General features: G+C 39.2%; 1 protein-coding gene across 1 annotated transcript in view; it reads right to left on the bottom strand.

Moving 5' to 3' along the window:
* Positions 1 to 1115: 1115 nt before the first annotated feature.
* LOC115063318 (dynein heavy chain 7, axonemal-like) overlaps positions 1116 to 2839 on the bottom strand; it is a gene marked incomplete at its 3' end in the record, with an annotated part of 4210 nt that continues 2486 nt past the window's right edge. Inside the window, exons 2-3 of the mRNA XM_029534669.1 lie at positions 2354 to 2626; positions 1116 to 1253 (exon numbers count right to left, since the gene is read on the bottom strand). Coding sequence (XP_029390529.1) covers positions 1116 to 1253; positions 2354 to 2626 — 411 coding nt within the window. The remainder of the gene's footprint in view (positions 1254 to 2353; positions 2627 to 2839) is intronic.

Raw genomic sequence — 2839 nt, forward strand, 5'->3', positions numbered from 1 at the left:
GGCAAGGCCATGTAAAGGCTGTTACTTGGAACTTGTACCAAGCATGTTAGAATGAAATCCCACTTTGAACTTCTTAACATCCTTTTGTAACTCCCATTTTATCTATGAGGAAAATTCTAAAGAATCTTTTGTCTAACAATGTTAAAACAAAAAGGCCAGAAAAAAGAAATAAAGTTGTGGGTTGAATGGTTTGTCTTGGGGTGCTCTTGTCACCCACCTATCTATCTATCTATCTATCTATCTATCTATCTATCTATCTATCTATCTATCTATCTATCTATCTATTCATCCAAATGTATATTTTATCTGTATGCATGTGTATAGGTAAATGTGTATGTATATAAGCATACATGAATATTTATGGAGTTGATTTAGACAGATAGTTGGGCCTGACCAAAGTGTGGATATATGAATGTATATATGTCTGTGCATATTTGCCTGTATAAAGCATTTTGATTCTTTTCCTTTCCTTCCTCTATGGCTAACAAAGAATTAACTAGTCAGGCCAGTGAAGGGCTCTGGCCTCCTGGACAGAGAAGGGAATGCTAGCAATAAATCCTTTACCTAATCATCAGGCTGTTAGCAACAAGTGTTAACAGATCTGCAGTTTCTGGCCCCAGTAACTTGAAGTCAAGACAGGCATATGTTATTATAGAGAGCAACCCTACTCTCTCACAAGACCAAGTCTTGCCCCAAGGATGCTCTTCCCTCCGCTGCTTCATTGAGGACCCAGCCCCTGGGCTAAGCTCCCATCACTAAAGAGTAATGACAGTGTGACAAAGTTTGAATTTGACAGCACATCCTTAGCNTNCACCCACAGNTCCTATACAGATCAACTCTGAAAACTAATTTATGTATGGATTACACAAGTTTTAAAGTATGAAGTGAATGTCCACCTGACTTGTGCAAAAGAATGGAAGCACAATAATTAATTTAGATGACTGGGAAGGCATATGTGTAAAACCAAAAAAACCATCCTGACAACGAAATGTCACTCCATGTAGAACACACTTAGCATAATCCTTCCTTTGAAATCCCTGTGACACTGTTCGACCCACTTCCATTGCCAAGTGACACAAAGACGACTCCTAGAATAAAAACATAGCCACCCCTACACTCGCGTACATTGTGTTTAGTTCCTGGTGATCGCGGAACATCTTGGCTATCAGTTTCCCACAGATGACATCTGCTCGCTTCACTAACGATTTGATCAGTTCCTCAAAGTGCATTTCAAACATTCCCAAACGAACAGTCTGCAGAGTGAAAAAGACTTATGAAGCAGGAATTGGATAAGCGTAAGTAAGAGGCTCTCTTCGTTTTCTATTCTCCTGGCTGCTGATTTGTGCGTGCAATGTAATAAGGTCAGGTTTTGAGATTGTTGGTTCTTGGTTTTTGGTTTTAAATTGTTGAACCAGGCATAATGGCTCAGGTGTATAACTCCTGAACTTGGACAACAAGATCATGAGGAATGGCTAAGTTTGAGGCCAGCCTCAACTACACAGTGAGTTCCAGGTCAACCTGGGCTAAAGGCCAAGATCCTGTATCAAAAACAAACAAAGAGAATAACAAATTCACATGTGGGGCTGGGGAATTTCTAATATCTGACCCACCCACCTCTCCCCAACTTCTGGCAACAAATACTTTTTCTTTTACAACCATATATGAGTAAATATCATCATCATCATCATCATTATGGTTTTTTAAAGTTTAGGAAATTAGGTTTTCAGTAACTGAATGAAAATTAACTTCCTTTTTTTTTTTTTTCATTAGTTTTGTTTGCTTTTAGACATTGTCTTGCTTTATAGTCCAGACTGTTGACCATGAATTTGTGTTCCACCTGCTTCCTGAATGCTGGCACTACAGGTGTGTAACACTCCATCCAGCAGTGAGTTTCACGTATTTTATTCGTTCCGTATTTAAAAAGTAATACATGGGCACAGTAGGGAATTTGAAGACTGGTTTTGATCAAGGGGCCAGGAGAGGACGTTTAGTAATCTTTAGTATCTTTAGTAATTGCAGGGAGTACATTGTGGATTTATTGCTGTCGTTTCCAAAAGATCTGTCAACATGAAATTTAAAAGTCAGGAGATTCCGTACTTATGCTTCTTTCTATTCATGTTTCTTAAATCCCTTTTCACCTTGCACTGGTATCTCATGCATATGAGCACAGTATGTGTTCTAGCTGCCCAACACTGAGACCCATGCCATGCTTGGCAAGTGTCACCAGTTCTGGGCACATGCTCCTATTGACAGCACTTCTGGTTTTTTCACTGTGGGCTCTAACACTAGATGCTAATATACCTGAGATAGACCATTCTCTTTTATCAAGAGTCACAGAAAAAGGGGCAATTACCTTTCGAGATGTGTACTGTATTTCTTCTTTTAGCTTTTGGTATTTTCGAATTTCCTCTATTAGTCTCTCATAGTTCTGATTTTGAAACAGGAACTCATCAGTATCATGCTCAGCTTTTCCAGTAATCAAGAACTGATACTTGTCATACATTTTGAGGTGCTCGGTTGGTTCCATGCTCTCTTGTAACACCACCTCTCTAATCTTTTCCTTATGAGCATCTATGATTTCTTTCAGAATTATGGGCTTCAAGTTTGTTGGCTTAGGTTTGCTTTCCTGAGCAAAGAAGGGAAATGATGTTACTTCATGTACCTTTAGCTAAATTAACCCTACAATATTATCTCCTTGAAAGTGTCAATCTTACTATGTTGCCATTTCTATACATAAGAAAAGGCTTTGTCTACCCCATCCAGGGATCCATCCCATCATCAGCCACCAAACGCAGATACTATTGCACATGCCAGCAAGATTCTGCTGAAGGGACCCTGA

This window comes from Mus pahari, unplaced genomic scaffold (genome assembly GCF_900095145.1).
Source record: "Mus pahari unplaced genomic scaffold, PAHARI_EIJ_v1.1 scaffold_13737_1, whole genome shotgun sequence".
In the NCBI taxonomy this organism is placed as follows: domain Eukaryota; kingdom Metazoa; phylum Chordata; class Mammalia; order Rodentia; family Muridae; genus Mus; species Mus pahari.